Consider the following 20079-nt stretch of genomic DNA (forward strand, 5'->3'; position numbering starts at 1 on the left):
CAGCTTTCCGTAAAAAATAAATGTGTTCACATTCTATGAATGTCTACTAAAAAAGCACGAGATTAATGACAAATAAATATTTAAATAGACTGGCAGTCCTTAAATTAACAAGCTATTTTTGCAAGACCTCGCAACTCTTTAAAATGACTTGTTAGTATAACCTACATGCTAATTCAGTCATTTACAACAAACTGTAGGCCATGTTATTTCCTGAAAAAAAACAGTTCATTTAAATGTTACCACATGAAGGGCATATTTAGGTTACCCGACTAAACACTTTTACACAGTTTGCAGAATCACTAAATGACTGCAAACACGAAATCCCTTCCCTTCCCTTCCTAGAGTGTTTGTATGAGGTAATGTAACACCGTGACATGCAATGGTAGCAGATGGCGAAGCATTTTTTGAGTGTGTGTGTGTGCTCTTTGTCCCACAAATGGCCCAAATGTGACCCAGAAATGACTTGCGCCTTTCATGAGCACAGAATATCTGTACGGTTTTTCTGTGTGGGATTTGTTCATGCATTTCACAGTGGGGAGGGACAACATTTCAGAATCTGACAAACAAATCGACCCGCCAACACTTGGCGAGTCGTTCTGTGAGCATCTGTTGATTTCACGCATTCGTGAAAGCAGTTAAAACCATTGGAAAGAAGATTTTAAATATTTTTAGCAAAAGTCCGTATAGTAAGATCTAGCCACCACTCGCTGTTTGCGCTCCACTCAGGCTGTCTGTAAGGACTTGGTCATTTTTTTTCCACTTAAAAACAAATCAAACAACATTAATCCTCATCTACAGACCCTAGCCTATAACTTTCCTTTCTTTTGAGAACACACCCCTTCTTTTGTTAGACGTCTGAATGTGGTTGAGATCAGGCTGCACAGGCTTGAATAGAGCTGGCACTTAACAAATCACCGCCTTTACTTTCATCATTCTTTTGTGGTATTTACTCTGTTTATCTGTGTGTTTTATGCATCTAGCCAAGTTGCAGGTCAGGAAGTTTTATGGCAGAGACAGAATTAAAGACTATCACTGTGAAGATGGATGCTTGAGCCATGTAAGTGAGTTACTTTTCTCTTTCTTCTAGACTTCTTGGCAGGTTGAGCCCCCAACTGCTGAAGCATATGGCGGCTGGGGTCCTAAGGAGCGATGTGTGGCTGTCTGTGCATGTGCTAAAACCTAATTACTAACTCATTAGTACCCAGGTGGTACCTACGGTCCACTCGCAAACACACACACTCGCACAGGATACAGCCATGATTGCCTCTTTTCAATAGTTACCCACTCAAGTCAAACAAATAAAACACATGACGTTAATTATAATAACCACCTATCCGCCACTGATATCAAGAGACGCTCTTATTCGGGGGTTTGAACATGTCATTATAGTGCTCAGACATCATTTCAGTGCTTGAGTGTTGTTTCTCAAGCAGTCACAAAGGAAGCTCCGCTTTGTAGGTGTGGGACTCGACAGGAACCTTCTGGATGGCTGAGACATCATTTTTTTGTTTTACAGAACATCCTAAACACTTCTTTCACACACTGTCAGTTCAGCTGTGAAAAGGGTGTCGTCACCCTGAGCGGAAAAAGGAAAGAACAACACACTTTGAGCACTCAATGAGGAGAAAAGAGCAAAAGAAATTCTGCTCTTTTTTTGCTAACTTCAGGAAAACATTAGGAAGTGACATCTCAGCGCATGAGTGGAAAGCCATTGTTTTGTTCTGTGTGTGGGGAGGGTAGGGAGTGTGCGTGGAAATGGCACTTTTCCTGAGTTACATAGGGATCTTAAGTTCTGAAACTGAAAAATATGGTTTAAAAAAGTCATTTTTGTACTTTTCAATAAATGGTCCATTTAAGGAGGTGCTTAACCTTTGTAAAATATTGTTCCTCAACCTGTGGATGTATTGAGCTGTTTCAGTTTCTATTAATTTTATATAAGGTTTGAATTCTTGCAACCCTGCTGTTGATCACAGCCGAGTCAAACGCAGCATTCGTAAAACCTAAGAATATGAAATGCGATTATTGATTTTCTGTTATATAAGAAGAAAAGCAAGCCAAAATATATATGTATTAGCAAAAACAAATTTGAAGAAAAAAGAAAGGTTATATCTTGTTTTAATAGTGAGGATTTTCACCATTTAAACAGTAAGAGATCATGAAGTCATTTAAATAATCAAATAAATGATGTTAATTCTTTCTTCATTAATTCATTGATCATCTTTATGTTGATAATGATCAGGGAAGTTATATCTGAAATATATTTATTTAACATTTTTTTCAGTGGCTGTATTCAATACATTAAGAGACCACTCCAAAATTGTTTTCAGTTATTCCGAATTTACTATTAATAGCAATGTGTTGAAGAAAAATGATGATTTTTGTTTCATTCTGTGAATTAGTGACAACATTTCTCCCAAATTGGAAGTGAATTCCAAATCGTAATTTATTTGCATTTACTTTTAAAAATTGAAATAGGACAAACTGGTCAAAATAACAAAAAAGACTAAATGTTTGCAGATCTTGAATTCTGCAAAGAAAACAAGTTCATATTCACGTTTAAACAATACAAACAAATGTTTTTACACGTGTTTCAAGATCCGTTAAAAATGCAATGGAATCAACCTGATATTTTTTCACAACTTTTAACACGTCTTTGCATTCCTTCAGTATTTCACATTGCTGTTGGATGACTTTGTCATTCCTGAGGTTTGATTCTGTTGAAATTCAACAGACACTGGACTGGAATGGCCACAATACATCTAGAAATGCTGATTAAAGGCAAAACTGGAGTGGTCTCTTAATTTTCTCTGCAGCTGAATGTAAAAGATTTTCTGTAAATGTAAATATGAAATTTTCTTTCGGTTTTCTTCTCAGTATGACACATGACTTTCATTACAAACAACCTTCTCCAAAAGGGAATAAATACAAATGAAAGTTTATTCACTAAATAAGCATACTGTCGACTGGATGGACAGCTCTTCAATCAAACCAAATAATACGGCCTACATTTAAAGCCAAAAGTTCTGGCAAAAAAAAGGAATAAGAACAAAATCTGATGTTATTGTAATATTCTAACTTGTGTACCCTTAACTAACATAAAAAAGAGTTGTAGGAAAGCTTTTAATATTCACAGCCACAGGCCTTTTATAGCGTTTTTATGGTGTAGTCTCAGTAGACCAGATCACTAACCGACGTGATAGTGAGACTACAGCATTGAGAGGTCTAAATGTCAGTAACGCTGTGTACGCAAGGCCCCTGGCTAAGCTTGACTCACAGGGGCTCTCTTCCCCGCTTTTCCTTTTCTCGCTCCTGTCCCCCTCCCATTCCGCTTTCGGCTCCATCGTTCTTTTGTCATCTTATCTGCTGTCCGACTTTCTTCACGCTCCTGCGTAACAGACAGGACACCTGGGATTTACGGCCTCTCTGCTCTCACATTCCTGTCCTGCTCCGCTTATCGCCTTTTCTGCGCCTTAACGCTTCAGACGCTTAAGCAGGGGCCCCCGAGGCCCCTCAGAGAACTGCCAGGGGTCCGATGGGCCTCCACCACGTCTCGCTGTCACCTCAGACATCAGACATCTGGCAGTGCCACACACATAGAGAGAGAAGCACACAGCAGAGATCTTCAAAACATTCCCCACAGAGAAACATTTTGAAGTGAGAACAGACGCAAAACACCTTGACAAACCGGCACATGATATGCTTTCTTTTTTTTTCGTTGCTCGTGCTCTCTTTGGAGAAGAACAAAAGTTGGTCTCACAGACGTCACCAGTGGGTGAGAACAAATGGATGGTTGATCTGTCAGAGGAGATGAGGTGTGCGCTGGAGGAAGGAGCAGGGAACGGGGTAAGATGAAAGGGGGGAGGAGTGAAGGAAGGCGTGATGGAGGTGAAAGAAAAGAGGCTAGCAGGGGTTGGGGCTGTTAGCATATGTATGAGGACAGATTTTCTGTTCAACTTCAGTCTATCTGTCACCAGTGGCCCCAGTTCAAAGCGTCACCCAACTTAAAATCAACATTGGAGTCCTTGGATCCCTTCTCAACTTTTACATGCTACACAAATATAAACCTGCTATAAAAATATCTTTGTATTCACCATCAATGACACTTGGACAAAAGTATGGCAGTGAACTGAAAAAGGGTCTAAAAAGTTAAATGAACTTCTTTGGGTGACTTTAATACTTCAAAATCCTGAATCCATGTCTCAAGAAAATGTATGATTTGTTTGGGGAATCGTAAGTCATTTATTTTATTTCTTTAATTATTCTTATTATAGCCCAGTGATTTCTGTATTTAGGTCCCTCTTACTGCTCTAACGTTCAGATATTAAACCCTGCGGTTTGTGAAAGAGATTAATGTGAATGGAGGTCAAACATAATGGAGTTCATTTTAGGGAAAATGAGATATGATCACATTGCTTTTGTCCTTTCGTTCGTACTGCATTAAGTTTAGTTCTGTGCGACTGGCTTTAAATTGAACTTTGTTGGAATATATTTATATATATATTACATTTTCTTTTCTTCGCAGATAAGAGGTAATGAAAGTTTTTTGCTTTAAATTTACTCACATTTTCTTTCATTTGTGTATGTTGTGCTGAACACGATTTGTATTTGAACTCAATACACTCTTGAATGGTTTGTTGAATCAGTTGCTTGCATACACGTGTGCAAAAACAAAAGCATTAACAACAGGTTAATCCTTTCTATTAAGATGCATTGAAAAAACAGACAGACCATTTTTTTGACATTCATCATCAGAGATTACAGTTTTTAGGTCTAAATAGGCAATAATGTATGTATTAGTTCATTTAAATAAAACACAGGAGTCTAGATTGTAAGTATACATTTTTCTGTTTATTTGTCACCTTCTGATATTAAGGTGTTCGTGGGCATGTGTGTAGGTGTGTGTCAATATCAGTTTCAGTGTATGTTTGCTTTGCACCGTGTGCACTTTTCTTATTTGGCCTCAAATTATTAAACGGACCTATTTGGCTACAGTAATATACAACTGCCATGTACTCAAAATCTAGATTATTACTCCCCTTTTTATTTATAGACATGAATCTCAATATCCAAAAGTGAAAAAATGGATGAAAGGTTTAGAGATAAGGCTTTATGTCACGTTAAGAACCCCTGTAAAGTGGATTTGCGATGCTAACGGCTCCTTCGCGGAGCCTTACACAGTACACTGGAAAAACTGGCGCAAATGAAGACCGCACTTTCAGAAAAAGTATATATAGATAGATTTATAGATATAGATTTATATTTATTTCGAAGTTTAAAAGAGTACAGTTAAGACTTCTCACACGTGATATAACCTAAGTATGAGAGAGTAAGAGTTAGGCCACAGCTGTCCTGCTTACAACGTGAAAAACACTTAAACCCTGACGGAAGGAAATCCATCCGTGGAATCCGTTGCTTTTTTCCTTTGACAAAGAGTTGGAATAGATTTAGGGAAAACACCTGATCACACACACACACACAGCCGCACACAGAATATAAAAACAGTCTAAAAGAACAATATTGCATTTGTAATGCACAAATGAATTTCCTGTACAATTGGCTTTTCAGTGGAGTGTGTGTGTACATAAACAGCTAAAGGGCTCAGTGAATATATCTCCATTTTTGTAGTTTTCGTCGGTGGTCCTCGTCTTTTTGTTTCTTTTGTTTTTTTACCAGACATGTACAGTAGTGCTGTAAACAGGCACACGCAGAAGCCGAGAGGAGTCGTCATCATCCTCTGGTTTCTCTCCTTGGATGTCTTCCTATCCTCCACGTTTTTTTAAGGTCCTGTTTTGTCCTCCGTCCCGTCTCAGTCCTGCTGAGAATCATGTTGTGTCCGACCGCCTGGCCTTCTGCCTGGCTCTGCGAGTCCGACACTTTCATAAAGTTTGTTGATCGGAGGCACCGGACGCCTTTGGGAACACGCGATCTGACGCCTCTGGAAATAGAGTCTGAAAACTTGATGCCGTTCCATCAGTTTTACTGATTGTGCAAAATCACGCCGTCTCTGGTATGTCCACACGGAAAGAGCTAGCAAATCCTTTTCCGCGCTAAAAAAAGAAAAAGACAGACAGCATATTAAAGTATGTTTTTGAGATGCCAGAATACACAAGGTATTGTGTTAAGACGTTCTCGTATACACGACGAGAGCTTTGATGAGGAACTATGCCCACAATCATGAATGTTTCCTCAAACTTAAACGCACCACCTACGCACGGCCTCCGAGAGCTGTGAGACGGATGTGAAGGTTGTTTAACAAAAGAACAGTCAATAATCTCAATCAATCCCACCTTCATCCTCTTTAAAAACATGCAGTAGTAGGCAGTCTAAACTCTATATCTCTAGTCTTTTGAGAGTGTTTCTGAACTGCAGTTTGCCACGGTTAACCAAACGCTGTCTTAATATATCTTGTGCCTGTGTACAAAACAATAGGGAATTTGTTCTTTTTAAATCTCTGTGTTTAAAAGATTGATTTTACGTGTTTTAAACCACTGTTGGATTTTTATAACGGTCAGACAATATGAGAATGTTTGAATGATTCCTGACCCTCCAAACACAAAATATAATATCGCATCACAGAATCTCACATTTTGATTGACAGCTGGACTTTTATAATTGGGATTTGGAATGTACAAGGAAAATTAAGAATATAGTCCGAAAAAAGTAAAAGTGTATGCTAAGAGTTCAGTTCAATGTCTTAATTTCTTTGAATAAGTAAATAAATGAAGAAAATGAAATGCATACACTCTTAAAAATAAAGGTACCTTAGGAAAAAAAACTCTTCTTTTTAAAAGCTTCATGAGTTGACAACATCTTTGAAGAGTAATCCGCACATTACCTCTTCTGTTAACTGGAAATGTAAACCCCCCTAGGGGTCTTTAAAGCATCAATACACCGATGGTTTCGAAACTAACTAGAGATTAATCTTTTTTGGAATTTAAAAAGATTAGATATTGCATCATGCCGTAAAAAACGATTTAGTTGTAATTAAAGGCTTTATTTTAAAGAGTGTAAACCAAGACCAGGTACACGAAGATCAGATGAAAGATGGAAAGATGTTGATGTATGAAGGAAAGCGCAAATGTGAGGTGTTTAGAGGAGAATTCAGCAGCACTTCAAGCCTTGAATTTGGAATGTTGGTTTTTTTGGTCAGATTGAGAGAGAGAGAAAGCGCTCTCTTTTCGAGATACTCACACAGACAGGCGGCTTTGTAAGGCATGCGCGAGTTACACAGAAGTGCATCGAACTCTTTCCTCTCTAGCGTGGAAGCATTGAGGTGGTGTTGATGGTGTTGGTGTTGGTGCATCTGGTTGGGGTGGTGTGGCGTCTCTTTGCCAAAGGTGGAGAATGACTGATCGCCCGCCAACGTCTCGCCCTCAAATACCTCAGAGTCGGGCACGGAGTCCATGCCCGGCACGTGCAGGTTGCTGCGGTAATCTGCGCCCTGTCGCGCCTCGGTGGGCATAAAACTTGGCATCCAGCAGCGATCTGAGTGGCCGAGGGCCTTGCACTCTTCTGTGCAGTTGGAGAACAGGTCTGCTCCTGCGAGATCGAATAGAGAAAGAGGTTAGCTTGCCTTTAATTGTCTGTGTGGGTGGATGGGCTTGAGAGCCAGCGCAGGTTTCGCTGAGCGCGCGTGGATGAGTTAACACAAGCTTTTCTTTCAGTTGGAACTAGCCTACATTAAGAAATAAAACAAATCATACATATGCATGGCCTATAACATTCATAATCATTGCCCTGATTGAACCACCGCATGCCACATTAATTCAACCAATCAGCATGTGTCTGGGGCTGAAGTTAACGGGCATCTTTTCAGATTTAATCAAGTGTTGGAAATATGTAAATTCACACGAAATGCAATACGTGTCGTTCGCTTTGAAAACGCGCGTGAATTGTCTTTGGCGCTTGACATGCTAATCATGAAAAGATTGGGTTGTTCCCGTCTTCTTTCAAATTGAAAAATGACCCTGATCAAAGCACACGTGGCGAACATGCGCACGCTGACTGGATGGAGTCAATGCTGTAATCTGCTCTTTCTCTCTCTCTCTTTCTGATTGACATCAAAGGTAAAATGTCTAAGACATCAAGCCTGCACATAAATTCTGTCAGTTCCTTTTCTACCTCTCATCCAAAGGATCAAGGGGTATATTATAAAGGTCGTAACCCTCTTTGCTCTTTTGTTTCCTTTAATTACAACAAAAGAAATGGAAACGCGGGTTATTATGTTAAACAAATTCAATCACATTATTGTAAAAGGTCATGTTAGGCCGAGCACGCAATATTTTAGGGTTGTGCAACGATTAATCCAGAATAAAAGTTTGTATTTACATGATATATGTCTGTGTACTGTGCATATGAATTTTGCATTTATAAACACACACACGTACACAAAGATATATACATTTAGAAAAGATTTACATGTATTTATTTATAATTTGAATTATATATAAACATTTATTCATTTTTATATTTGTCTTAAATATGAACATGTACACGTATGTCTTTATAAATACAAACTTAGTATGCACAGTAGACAGAGCTATTTTATATAAACACAAACTTTTATTCTGGATTCGATTAATCGCACAACCCTACTTGTTGAATACTTGAATACTCAGTCTTTAATAAAAAAAATAATACCCTATTTTCAAAATTTTCTCTTCTTTCAACTGGTATGGTCTCTAGCATTGTTAAAACTTGTAATCCTTCTCTAAGAATCGCTTCATTGTTTTCCTCGCTCTTCTTACAAAGAGTCTGCTAAATGCTTAAACGTAAATGTAACCGTGAAAATGTATTTTGATCAACAGCTCTTAATTCAAGCAGGTTGTTCATTATATCCACTGATGAAAGACCTCACGAATCAAAGTCGAGAAGCTAGCGCCACGAGAGCCTTACAACTAAAGCCAGCGTGAGGGAGCAGATCCTGTTAGTTTGTGCGTGACAGTTGCGTGCGTCTTTTACCCCCGGCAGGTGTAAGCCGGCCGCTTTTACTGTCTACATCTGAGAACAAGAGAGAGAGGTGAGCGGTTTTAAATCCCCTTCGGCTCATGTGTCTAAAAGCCCCATGTCTAAAACAGTCAGTAATTACAGCTGGAGGATTAATGAAAAGTGCCATTTTCAAAGCAGTGCTAAGCGGAGATGTTATGGAAGGTATAGTGTAGAGTTTGTGTTGTCTGTGTGCGAGGGGGATGTTCTTAGCTAATCCTCAAACTAGCCTTTCAGACAGGAGACAGGTCAGCATACATAGACTTTGGGTTTGTGCTTTGAAAGAGGATTACAGCCCTTTTGAGCTACATGCAAACAACCTTCTTAGGAATGGGTTTGGTAAGACCCTCCTAATAACAGACCCCAGCCAAGGACCGCCTCACCAGGCAACAAGTTTGAGCAGAAATTCTCCTTTATAATTAATCTATTTTGTGTAAAACACAAAAATGGGGCCAAATACAGGATTGGGTGGAGTTTAATCTGGTATGTGAGAAGATTTGAGGAACACAAAATGATCTATAAAAAGCAGGAGGTTTATTGGTTTGATATATTTTACTAGTATATATTCGATATCACATTTATAAACTATTTCTATCTACAGCAGATCAGATAAACTTTTAATGTATTCTGTTGCATGTTGAAGTGGCATTCTGGGATACGGAGGGATTCACACTTTTCATCTGAAACCAGAGCTGTGTCTGAATTCGCACCCTATCTCCTATATAGTGCACTATATCGGGTGTCCGCCATTTTGTAGTGTTGTCCGAATTCTGAGTAAACAACTCATTCCCTATATTTGTTCACTACTTTTTACCCACAATGCATTCTGATTTTGAGTGTACATCCGATGCTCACTCATATTTCCCATGATACAACGCGAATCAACCGTCTGATTAGAATCAGCTGGAGGAGAGTGACCGTTAATGCCACGAATGTACGTTTCTTCACTTGTATTTGTTCTTGTTGACAGTTATTTTCCAACTTTTTGAGAATAAACAGATTAAATGAATGTTATATATAGCACACAGTAAAATCGCCAGTGTTAAAAAAGGTCAAATTAACACGCACAGTGTATATATAATCCACGCTTTCAAAGTGTGGATTATATAAACACTGTGAGTGTTAATTTGACCTTTTTTAACACTGGCGATTTTGCTGTGCAGTGTTTTATTTTAAATACTGTATATTAAGTAATTTTATTCAACGTAATAAATTTGTTACGATTTGTTTTGTTCTCTTTATTAAAAACTAATACAATAAACGTGACAAATAATGTAAAAATGAACTTTACCATTTTACAAAAGCCACACAGGTGTAATATAAGTGTAATGTCCGTGACAGTGCTGTCAGACGCAGGATATATTACGTCGGTGACCAAAATTGTCCATTCACTTCTTCCCCACATAGTGGACTATTTAGCATTTGCTATATAGGGAATAGTGAAGGAGTGAACAGGAGAGCCAATTCACTGACGTAATATATCGCTTATTGCTCCCTGAACTCTCTGTAAGTGGCTTTGGATAAAAGTGTCTGCTAAATGACTAAATGTAAATGTAAATCAGACGCAGCTCGGATCTGTCTCTTTCACTTTATTTTCCTACAGTTTATCACTTTGGCAATGATAAAAACGTGCACAAAAATATTTGTATAATAAGTTAATTTTCCAATTGTTTTGAAGTCTCTGCTGAATAATTATTAGATATGATTAATATTAATAAATACTCTCATATTCATTCAATGCTGCTGGAGTTTCAATTTATTAAAGCTACTAAAGTTAACAGCTAGAAGCAGTGAGCTCATTTTTTTAATCCAAGACAGTTGTTTGATAAATGCACTCTATGTAACATTTTCACATGTATATGTAATCAAAAAGGCTGTTAAATGAAATGAAATGAAGTTAATAAACTCCATATGTTTATTTATTTTGTATTTGGGTTGTTAAACAACCCTATATTGGTTGTTTAACCAGCATACGTTTGCTTCTTGATTGAGTGTTTTGCACATATATTTGCACATTTTCCTTCTGGGGTAAAGTAAGGTTCAACAAATACCGCAAAAAATCCGGCCTTCACCCAACAATGAGTTATAGACACAGTCCTATGAACAAAGATGAACGACAGCGAGTTTGGTCTTTTGAAAGCGTGAGATAAGACACTTCCTCATTGTGTAATCGCAAGGAGACATCTTGATATTTCTTGACATTTTCCCAAATTAATTGCTCTCTGTACTCAACCGGTGTCCTTTTTTTAAGTAAAAGAATTGGAAAAGTAATTATATCGTTGACTAAAGGTTCAATATTGCATGAGAGTCCGATGAAAATGTCTCGTTGAAAAAACACCTTCATGTGAAGGTACATAAGAGGCCATATGAGACGCTGACACTCGCCAAAGGGAGAGAAAGAGAACTGAAAAAGAGTAAGATATAGCAATAGACTAAAAGAAATGATCCATTGAAACACATCCTTCTCTTTACATTCGCTCTGGTGATTTCCAAGCTGAAGCCCTGTAAGGCATTAGATCTGATAATAACCTTCATTTGCTAATTGGTATGCATCAGCCTGAAAATAAATTACTGATCAGCGAGCTGTTTCTCACATCTGAACATGACCTGAAACTCAATTGAGGGATTCTGCTGCGACGTGGCAGATCCTCGGGATCAAGAAAATAAAACTGGATTGAAATGATTCAGGTTTGTCGAAACATCATAGTATCTCTGAAGTGCTCCACTGTATTACAGATGCATTTTTATGCATTAGCGAACAAAATACGGGGTGCTTATCTTGGCCTGTTTTTTTTTTATCTGGGTTTAGTCTGTTAACACATTAGAGGGTTATTGTACCTCAACAGAAAATGTTTCAAACCTGACTTTTTTCTATGGAACCATGATACATTTTAAATGAAAGAAACTGAAAATCTTCTCCATTTAGAGCTGAAACTCGAAAACTGGATCATTCAGCTCTGGTTAGTACATTGGTTTCATTTAAAAGAATAATAATACTGTTCAATCTTCAGAGGTCTTGTCACACGTTTAATGCTTTTCTCAGTTTGACAGCCCTTGTTGTCGTTTATAACATTCACCTTTTGTATTCTACAGCAAAAAGTAGGCCATACAGGTTTAGAAAAAACCCGTGTGAGTAAATAATGACAACAATTTCATATTTGGGTGGACTATTCCTAATAGTCTGCATTCAGCAGACTAAATTCCCTGTTTCAAAAAAGCCATAAAAAGCAGTTGGTTAAGAAACAAGTTGTCTAAAATAAATTTGAAAGGATGAAGGCTGTTACTAGCAAATTCTCATTAAAATGAACAATGCATGCTCCTGAACGCTATCCAAGTCTGCATACCAAGCGCCGCTTTCAATTATCTTAATTAAGGAAGATAGTATGCAGCAAAACAATTAATTTTAGAGAGGACAACATGCTCGCAAATGGATAAAGCGACACAACGGATTTAGTTTCAACTCTATTCAAGTTTACCTTAAAAGGGAAATGTTCTCTGATTGCCTGTGACGACAAAGGCAGATGGGCCAGCTGACCTTGTATGGAAAAAGTCTTGATTTTAATCTAACGTTTTACTGAGCAAAAATGGGCTAAATAAGAGCCGAAGGAGTCCAGCTGAATGCCCAGCCAGAGCATATGGTGCTCTGGAAAAACAGCCCAGGACATATGCTCAACCAAAGAAAAATTAATGATAATAAGATGCAACGTTTTGGTTGTATTCATTTGTGTCCAGCTATGTCATAATTACATTAGACAGTCAACTTCACAATCCACTTCAAAACAGGTGTCATTTAGCAACAAAGCGAATCATTCTAGATCTCATTTTCAGAGTGCCACATGTGCTTTTGTAAAGGTGCGGACAAGCAGCGTCCTACATCAGTGGAATGCGAGCAGAGGGATTAGGGTGGAAGGTTGGGGGAGTGAGGAAGAGTTTGGGTGGGGGTGGGTCACACACCATTAATGAAATGCTTGTTTGTTTGCTGCTAACCTATTTGGTCCGGTTCCCACACGGTCGATGACAAACTGCCTCGTCTGATCTAAATTCCATTCTGTCATGTGTGAAAGGGTGATAATACCACAGCCATAAATCCCTATTATCAGTAAGCATTCATAAACAATGGCATTATATTCTGTGCTATGACTGTTGTGTGCGTGCATCCCTAGGCTCAGTGGCCTGAAATATTTCTACTGCGATTATAAAACTAGATTAGCATGATCGGAAAGGCTATGACATGACAGGTTTTGTCCTCATCGGGTGTGTCTGTGGATAACACAACCAATACGTTTAGAAGCTGTATGCCTGTGCGTATTCTCCATAATACAAAACGCTCACTATTTTTGTTTTAACCAAAAATGGAAAAAAAGACACTTTGTATTTGGCGGATGCTTCTATCCAAAATGACTATCGTGGCCGTCATGATATACGTTTCATCAATTTGTGTGTTCTGGGAATCTAACCGGTAACCTTAGTGTTGCCTGCACCGTGTTATAAGTTAAGCTACAGAAACAGACCAATAACAAAGCAAAAGGATAATATGGGAAGTATCTGTAGACGTACCAGTGGAATGTCCGCGATGCATGGCATCATGGTCACTGTCTCCCTGCTCGCTGTCTCCGTGACCGCTGTCTTTTGAGCTCACAATATCCGCCTCCTGAAACGCAGAGCTGCAGGGCGAGAGGGGGTCTGAGTGCACCGCTATGCCACTAGACTCTTATATAACCACAATATTAGTGCTTGGGCTTGGTCTCCATGTGCCTCACATGCTTAACATTGGTTCTATTCGAAAAAACAAATAAATAAATAAAATGATGGCATATAAGATGCTTACCTGTTAACACGCCTTGGTCGGTCAACCAAATAACTTAGCTCTGCTCTCTGGTGTTTTGTCTGCAAAAGAGGCATTGATTTGTAATGGGCCCAACAATAACTGCACCACATACAAAAACAATTCATATAAGTCATACAAAATCATTAATAATAATAAATAAAAAATGAAAAAATCACATAAACTGAAAAAGGATCAGGTCATAATTCAAGCCTCACTCACTAGGCATCACTGGGTTTTTACAGACAGACAGAATCATTAGGCTGTGCAGCTATTCAGCAGAATTCAACTATAGATGGATCTTTGTTCTTGTGGGGCTCTGCAGCACCGTGACTGGCATATCTAATACACTATAACCCCGGGAGCTTTTCACAAACATGCAAATCTATCAATTCTGTGACTCACTATGTTTACACTTGACCATGGGTAATTCCACAGTATATGCCACCTGATGATGATGTAATAAGAATAATAATAGTTTATATAAATAATATTGTATAGTAGAACATTTTATTACAATGATTTCCTTTTATCCACTAGCAATGAATTATAAACTTGTTCAAGCTTGTTAATCTTAAATTTTTCTTCGCTGCATTTAATGCATTTTTATTCGAAATAAGATCATTCAAATGTAAAAGCAGCTCTATTTCAAAAGTTTTTGCTTTTGTGAGAGCCATTAAGATTCAAAATATTATATAATTATTTAAAATTAATTATAGAATTGTGAACAAAATTGTAAGTAAAATTGAAAGGTGTACTTACAATTATAATTGTACGTTATAATATTATTTCTTTTGAGTTAGTTTCAAAAGTTTTCTTACTTCACTGGAGAGCAGGCTGCCGTTTGATATGATGTCCGGCTGCTGTTGGTCAGTATAGCCGGTCACTATGGCTCCGCACGGGTTGTGGTCGGTGTCGTTGCTGCGCGACGGGCTGCAGGCCTTGAGGAACATCAAGTCCGTTTTGGCCGATTCTGGAGTCAGACAGACCTGGTAACAGTAATTCTGGCTCTGATGCAGGGAGCCGAAGCTTCCCGATTCCTCCACGGGTACCTGCGCGGCGCTCGCCACGCTCACGTTGGCCGTGTTGGTGCTCTGTACCAGCATGATGTCCGACTTGCTCAGTTTCTTCTTTTTTCGGGCGGCTCTGGCCTGACGCCCGCAGCAGCCGCCCGATCCGCACGACCCGCAGCCAACGAGGCAGCAGCAGTCGCTCGCCAGACAGGTGCTGTAAATGTTTAGCTTTTTGTCCTTCTGACAGCGCACGGCCAGGACAATCATGGCCAGCAGAAAGATAAAGGAGACTGAGCCAAGCGCGATTATGAGAATGAGTGTCAGATCAAGAGACGCGTCTTTGGCCTTGGCAGAGCCGCGCTCTCCACTGTGACCCTCTACGAGACTGTCTACCAGTGTAACCTGCACGACTGCGCTACAAGACATGGGAGGCTGCCCGTGATCTCTTACTTCTATCAGCAGCTCATAAAGCTGTTGTGGGTCTCGTTTAGCTGATACCCGACGGGCCGTGCGCAACTCCCCGGTACGCCAGTCCATTCGGAACATCCCATTCTCGTTGCCTCGCTGTATACTATAGGACAAACGCGCGTTCTCTCCATCATCTGCATCCATGGCGACAATGCGCGTAACCAAATAGCCCGGTTCAGCAGAGCGCGGCAAAGGCTCCCGCGCGGTGCCATTTTTTCCGAGAGGCGCAATCACAGACGGCGCGTTATCGTTTTGATCCACAATAATTACATTTACCGTGGTGTTGGACCACAAATCGGGGCTGCCCGAGTCTCTGGCTTGAACCATAAAGCTGAAGTCTTTTAGTTGCTCATAATCAAATGATCTGAGAGCGTAGAGATAACCATTCTCCGAGTTGATGGACACATACGTGACCACTGACATACCCTGGATCTCGCACTCCACTATGGAGTAAGTTATATAAGCATTCTGTCCGACGTCAGGGTCAACGGCACTGACAGCGTAGATATAAGCACCGGGGACGTTGTTTTCAGTCACATACACATCATAAACGGGCTGCGTAAAAGTGGGCGCGTTGTCGTTCTCGTCTGACACGTGCACTTTGATTGATTTGCTGCTCGCCAAAGATGGAATTCCTTTATCTCTTGCAACCACAGTGACAGTGTACGCCTCTACAGTCTCTCTATTGAGAGGACCGTCAGTTACAATAGTATAATAATTTCTGAATGAGGTTTTAAGTTTAAAAGGGACGTCGCCAAGAATCTCCACATGAGTCTGTCCGTTTTCTTCCGAGTCCTTATCTGTGACGCTGAGCAGAGCGATGACGGTACCCGTGGCTGCGTTTTCACTCACGGACTCCGTGACTGTGCTGAAGATGATCTCAGGTGCGTTGTCATTCACGTCTGTCACTTTTACCAAAACTTTACAATGCGCGGGCACGGCGTTTGGTCCCATATCTTTCGCTTGAACGTAAATCTGATACAAGCTGCTTTCCTCAAAGTCCACCTCGCCTCTGACCTCTATTCGGCCCGTTCTAGCATCAATATCAAACAGTTCTTTTACTCTACCCGAGATGTGGTTGCTGAACGAGTAAATTACCTCTCCATTAGGGCCCTCGTCTGAATCGGTGGCGTTAAGTTGGATCACGAGCGTGCCCACGGGCGCGTTTTCTGCCAGGTTCACAGAGTATACCGGCTGATCAAACACGGGGACGTTGTCGTTGGAGTCGAGCACTCTGACCACAAGCAATGCTGTCCCAGTCCGAGGAGGTTGGCCACCGTCCACGGCCGTGAGAACATAACGGTGCATTGCCTGCTGTTCTCGATCCAACGGCTTTTCCAAAACCAGCTCTGCGAATTTGTTGCCGTCCGTTTGCGTTTGCACGTCTAGGTAGAAATAGTTGTTGTTGGTGATGTCGTAGGTGCGCAGTGCGTTACTACCTACATCCGGGTCGTAGGCGCTCTCCAAAGGGAAGCGCGTACCAGGGGTCGCGCTCTCGGATATTTCCACGGTGATGTCCGTCTCCGGAAAGCTCGGCGGGTTGTCGTTGATGTCCACCACCTCTATCTCCACGCGAAAGAGCTCGAGTGGGTTCTCCAGGAACACCTCCAGGTGAAGCAAACAGCTGGCAGTCTGCTTACAGATGCGCTCACGGTCGATTTTCTCGTTCACGAAAAGCACCCCGTTTTCCAAGTTTACTTCCAGGTACGGCGTCCGCGAGCTGGGCACCACCTGAAATCGGCGCGATGAAAGTTTCGTAAGGTCCAGTCCCAAATCCTCTGCGATATTTCCCACAAACGTGCCATGCTCCGCTTCCTCGGGCACAGAGTAACGTATCTGCGAAACTACCCCATCCGCGAGACACAGCAGGAGCAAAAATACAAACATCTCCTCTCCGGAAAGGGCACTTGGGATATTTTATCTCCGCAGAGCGCGCAGCAAAACCATACCCCTCTTCCTCGATGTAAGGCGCTCAAGCGTGCGTAAGGCTTTGGTTGAAGGGTAATTGCTTTCCTTAAACGGGGCTGTCAGCCAAAAACCATGCTGTCCGTTGGTTAAGACGGGACCAATTTCCCAAGACGATTCCCTTCGTATACCTCCACGAACAAGATCTGGCTTTAGAGTCGCGCCGAATTTCTGTCACAAGTACGCATTACATTAAACTGATGCTGGCTCAAATAAAAAGCGTTTTAGTGTGGAATAAAACGCACTTAAATAATCCATAGAGTTCTTTCAATAGATGAACTTGATATATCTGAGATATAGTCTCTGCTTACAGCGACAGTCAATATGTTTCCCTTTTTCCTGTTATCTGAAAGGTCCCAGTATGTCAGGTGCGCTCCGGCGGTGTCCGCTGGCACAGTACTGAAGCTTCAACGCTAAGCTGTTCGGTTTTCCCGCAGCACCCTCCCCTCGCCAACCAATGGGATCATCCGACACCAGCAGAGCCGAAGCTTTATTTGATGCGCACCACGTCGGTCAAACGTCCTGGTGGCGAATAGACACGCCCCTGGTCAGAGCTGCGGGATATCTGGTCATAAGGATTGAATGACTGATGAGTTAGTTTAGGAGTGAGTCAGAAAGAGTGATTAAATTGTGGAAAACTATCTTAAATGTTAAAAATAGAGAAATCTGTTGACGATACGGGGAATGCGTATGTGTACTGCGAGTGATTTATTATAGTTTGCTGCTTTGAACAGGCAAATTACTTTTACACCCACTGCCAGATCTTTTTTATTCATATTATTATTCATTTTAAAGAATTTATATGCAATGCATTTAATGTATCATGCACATGCATAGAGCAGCATCTCAAACGTGTTCTTTGATTCCGTCTCCGGTTTAGTGCCCAAGCGCGAGCTACACGCGCCTCCTAGCTGCCAAAATAAACCTGTAGCGCCGCTGTCAGTCAATTCTTCATGGCAACTGCACGTAAAACACGAAATCTGTGGCAATGCCCAGCACGTGTAGCCTATACCATCCCTGTAATTAAATAACATAGGTCCCCAGTTCTGCTTGCTGATTTAACTGATTTGAGCAAATCTGTTGTTGCATCTGGACACGGTCTGAATAAAATGAAATAAAGTCCCTGACGTAAGTTGGAACAGTTTGGGTAGAAAAGTGGAGGGTGCTCGTGCAACAGCCACGCAACACTGCAGTGATCAAATTTGGCTTCATTCGATATTTTACGTCCTTAGAAGGGAAATCTCAGATTCTATTAAAGTCACCCAATCCCTGAAATCAAATGTCTCAAACCGAATCATTTCTGTCTGCTTTGGTACCTTACACCTAAATGCGTTTGGCCCCCGAATGCTGAAAATGGCACGCTATCAAACTTTGGTTTATACCTGCTCCTCAGCAGCACCAGGCAACCAAATGTCACGGGTTTTCATCTGACTGGAATAATGCGGAATCCACTGTGGCCAACTGCATTCACAGGAACAGTCTGAGCGCCCCCTGGCGTATAACAGCGGTACCTCTCCCTTGCGGTCCATAGAGCCTTAAGGAGTGATAGCCAGTCTCCTCTTAGAAAGGCACATTTAAGGGAGTGTCTCAAACAATCCTGTGCCAGAAAGAATCTTAGTCTAGTGAAGTATAAACATGAATCACTTCCAAAAAGAGATTTTCTAAATCAAGTTCTGGCGAGCCACTGGCATACGCACTCGACTTCACGCTAATAGGGTGCCTGAGGGATTGAATACATTCAAATTTTCATGAATATTTCAAGATTTACGGACAAACAGTGATTTGAATATGAGAATCAGATTATCTCCACTCCTCGTATTATAATGTGAGTATACCTCAACCGCATGAGGCATTCTGCCATGGTGATTGGCACCGATCTCTCCCTCTCTCTCCATGTTTTTGTCACTCTTGCAAAGCTGCTTTAGGGAAAGGTGAGGCTTTGAGTTTCAAAAGAAGTCATTTATTCTATTACTTCCATGAAAAATCAATTACATATATTTCTAGAGGGAAATCAAATAATATATAGTTTATATTTAAAGTTTAATATTATATAGTACTTTAATATTATAGTTTATGAAGAAGATGAACATAACTTTCTAACATAACTTAATGTAATTTACTGCAAGTAAAGTCACTGATATGCATGTAGGAACACCCAGAAAACACACACAGACAGATACAAATGTATACCACATAATGCACTGTAGGCTTCTTTGGATAAAATGCCAAATGCATAAATTAGATTTTTATAATTTTGGATTGAGGTTTAAATTCTGGATAACATACTTATACTATAACAATGTTCTCCTAGTCTGGCAAATAATGCATATATATAAATATATACAGTATATCAGATTCTCTTATTAGGTGCATGATGGACAGGGAACAGGGACACGGGGTTTAAACCAGATCATCTTATGATTTCTAACTAAATTTCATCCTGTCAGATTCTTGAATCTTTCTGAAGAAAATAGCCATGATCAATCCAGCTTCCCCTTTCCCTCACAGAAAACATACAGAAAACAACAGAAAATGGAGTTTTCAGAGATAACAAAAGAAGCCTGTTCTCACATCTTAATATCTATTGGCCGTATGTGGCGTCGGCCTGTCGATCAGCCCTGCGTGTGGTTAGGCTTGTGACTGGACGTCTGGAGCTGCTCTCTGGTGTGTGTCTGTGGCCCAGAAGACCTTTTCATCTGCAGCCTGCACATGGACGTGTGTGTGTGTGTGTGTGTGTGTCAGACTTACACTGCTGTTACAGAATGAGATGGGACAGAAAGTGCTGGTTGACAGGAGGATTGTTTTCACTCCAAAAGTCTTATT

General features: G+C 40.5%; 1 protein-coding gene across 2 annotated transcripts; it reads right to left on the reverse strand.

The window, feature by feature from the left end:
• Positions 1–4833: 4833 nt before the first annotated feature.
• On the reverse strand, positions 4834–17675 carry pcdh10b (protocadherin 10b). Of its 2 annotated transcripts, none has more exons than XM_057349941.1 (5): positions 14632–17675; positions 13814–13872; positions 13543–13649; positions 7382–7539; positions 4834–6047 (listed from the first exon to the last, which is right to left on the reverse strand). In XM_057349941.1, the coding sequence occupies exons 1-5, from the start codon at positions 17176–17178 to the stop codon at positions 5994–5996; spliced, it is 2925 nt and encodes a 974-aa protein (XP_057205924.1). In that variant the 5' UTR covers positions 17179–17675; the 3' UTR covers positions 4834–5993. The 2 variants fall into 2 exon arrangements, with proteins under 2 accessions (XP_057205924.1, XP_057205923.1); XM_057349940.1 differs by having other exon boundaries at positions 7192–7539.
• Positions 17676–20079: the final 2404 nt, after the last annotated feature.

Source organism: Triplophysa rosa, linkage group LG13, assembly GCF_024868665.1.
Source record: "Triplophysa rosa linkage group LG13, Trosa_1v2, whole genome shotgun sequence".
NCBI classification, from domain to species: Eukaryota; Metazoa; Chordata; class Actinopteri; order Cypriniformes; family Nemacheilidae; genus Triplophysa; species Triplophysa rosa.

Coding starts and splice junctions, on each gene's coding strand:
- pcdh10b (XM_057349940.1), bottom strand. CDS start 17,178: ATGTTTGTATTTTTGCTCCTGCTGTGTCTCGCGGATGGGGTAGTTTCG. Junction 13,873..14,631: donor GCAGCCTGCTCTCCAGTGAA/GTAAGAAAACTT, acceptor CCTCTTTTGCAG/ACAAAACACCAGAGAGCAGA. Junction 6,048..7,191: donor TTACAAAGCCGCCTGTCTGT/GTGAGTATCTCG, acceptor TTCTTTTTTTAG/CGCGGAAAAGGATTTGCTAG.